We start from the raw sequence: 2,500 nt of genomic DNA, 5'->3' as shown, positions 1-2,500 counted from the left end.
GCTGGCAAAATTTGAATCTTGGTTACATAAAGTGGTTCCTGACTGCAGAATATTAGATTTATTTATAGCTGTGGTTTCACTTTACAACTACAACTCTACTTCCTTTTTCATAAGGCAGTTCACATGCCGCAACGAACCAATTATACTGGGATTTTTTCCCTCACTTCCTGGGGTTCAAACAAACCTATTAAAGTCCCGCTGCTCAGTATGATCTTCCTTAGTGATACCACTGAGAATAAGCTGAATTTGAAATCATAGTTTTGCATACCTTTCAAGCTATCAAATAGCAAACAATAAAGATGAACCTTTTAAATTCTTTAACACATTATAGTGTGTAGGAACCTTCAAATACTGAGATTGATTAAATCAAACTAATGCTCTTTGTAATTGCAATTTTATAAAATACAAATTTTAATAAAACATCAAAAATGCCAAACGAAAAATCAAATGTGTATGAAATAAAGGGAAGTTTCTCTGCTTAAAGAAGGTGGGAACAATGCAATCATAACGCAGAGAACAGCAGCTTTTCTTAAAACATTTATTTGTCTTGTACAACTTCATTTCATATTTAATAACTTCAAATCATATATAATTTGTCAGCTATAGAGAGGGCACAACTTTGGGCACCCAATCAGTCTCTGCCCTCTAGTGTTGAGAAAGCAGATAAAACTTCTCTGAATAGAAGTGTCACTACAAAGAAAAGAAAAAAGTTTTTCATTAAATATCTTCACTGTCTATTCAGTAGATAGTAGCTAGGAAACTTCACCTATTGTAATAAATTTTTGTGGGCTACATACAGCTATTACTGGCCCCCCGAACAATCAAAGTAAGGCATGGCATTTTTGAATAAGACTTCAAAGGGCGATTGAATTAAATACTGAAATGGTAAGTTTTAAGATTCTAATTAAGCCTATCAGAGCCTAGGACTGGAATCCACTAATCTTGGAAAAAAAGGTGCATTTTTATAATATAATATCTTCTTAACCATTTGCATCCAACATTTGTAATACCTTCACTGCAAACTCAAAACAAGATGACACGTTATTAGAAGAAACAGACTTTGTGTTTCTTGCATTTCCTTTTGATTTGGTGATTCAAAAATCTGCTATCTCATCTTAAAAAAAAATCTGATTTTTGAAAACCAAGTTCATTCTAAAGCTTATTAAATTCTGAACACTAACATGTAAACAGAGAAAAAAATATATAGCATAGCATTTGGTCTTAATGTTGACATTGAGTCCATGAATTGTCATGTCTTAGATACTGAAATAGTTGCCGTCCTGTTCAGTAAGTTGGTGCATTTGAACTCTTTCTTAAGTAAAAGATGAAAACAGATTTTGGTCTATTGCTAGAGGGGACTGTTAAGATTTGCTTAGCATCAAGAACTTTTCCCCAGTGAAAAACAGACTTGAAATGAAAAAATGGCACATATGGAGGAAGGGAGAAGAAAAGATGGGGAGCTCACCTTGACAGCAGCTTCTGAACCTCCTTCTTTAAAATCTTCATATTTCATTACTTCAGCCATAATGAATCCCTTTTCAAAATCTGTGTGAATCTTCCCTGCTGCCTGAGGAGCCTTCGTCCCTTTCTGTCAAAGGAAAGACCGGAAGAAAATTAATTGCATTTAAGAAGACTGATTGCAGGAAAGACGTTTCTCCTTTTTGATATGCTTTCAGGATCTGCTGAAACTTTGTTTCATATCAGTTAAAATGTCACGCATACAGCTGGGTAACTCTCAATATTGGGACATACAGATAGATGCCTTCGTCACAGATAAACCAACTGATACTAAAGAAGGGCAGCTTTGTTTTTCCTAATAGATATCAACAGCAGTATTGATTTTAGGAGCTATGATTGTGTTTTGTTGAGAGATTCACTTCGATCCCTAGCTTTCCACACAGAAAGCAAGGAAAATAAAGGTTTTTAAATAACTTTAAAATCTGAATTACTCAAGAATTTTACTTACGTCCAAATAATTTCAATTAAATGATAACATTCATTAGCGAACCACATTTGTAATCAAAAATGATTTATGGATCTCAAGCCCTGCATATTAGCTTATTTTTATTTCAGAATAATTTTAGTAAGTCTAATATAGAACAAAATGAGTATTCTTTCCAAAATGTCAACAATTGAATCGCTAAAAAAAATAAAAAAATCACAGGCAACTATTATAAGATAATTTAAGTTTATGCAATAGAGGAGAATGCATTATAACCGCATGCTTTAGATTACAAGGACATACATTCTGTGCACATACAACCATGGACAGAAATTTGAGAAATAATGGTGACCTAAAGGCTGCTTAATAAAGCATGTTAAAGTGCTAAGGAGTCTGACACTGTAAAGCACAGTTTTTACAATAAAAGATGTATTGGGTTAATATGGCTACTCACTGATGCTTACCTGACTAAATATCTTTGCACATTAAATCAAAGATACTTACAATCAGTCTTAAGACAAACCAGCTTTCAATTTTTCTAATAAAGAGCAAGCATTT

General features: G+C 33.2%; 1 protein-coding gene across 1 annotated transcript in view; it reads right to left on the bottom strand.

Moving 5' to 3' along the window:
• The window catches only part of OLA1 (Obg-like ATPase 1), a 102,669-nt gene that overhangs the window by 3,098 nt on the left and 97,071 nt on the right, over positions 1-2,500 (bottom strand). Inside the window, exon 9 of the mRNA XM_009704953.1 lies at positions 1,466-1,588. Within this exon, the coding sequence (XP_009703255.1) occupies positions 1,466-1,588 (123 nt within the window). The remainder of the gene's footprint in view (positions 1-1,465; positions 1,589-2,500) is intronic.

This window comes from Cariama cristata, unplaced genomic scaffold, assembly GCF_000690535.1.
Source record: "Cariama cristata isolate BGI_N322 unplaced genomic scaffold, ASM69053v1 scaffold24957, whole genome shotgun sequence".
Classification (NCBI taxonomy): domain Eukaryota; kingdom Metazoa; phylum Chordata; class Aves; order Cariamiformes; family Cariamidae; genus Cariama; species Cariama cristata.
Note: the sequence above shows the minus strand (reverse complement) of the source record. Positions and strands in the feature narration are given on the sequence as shown.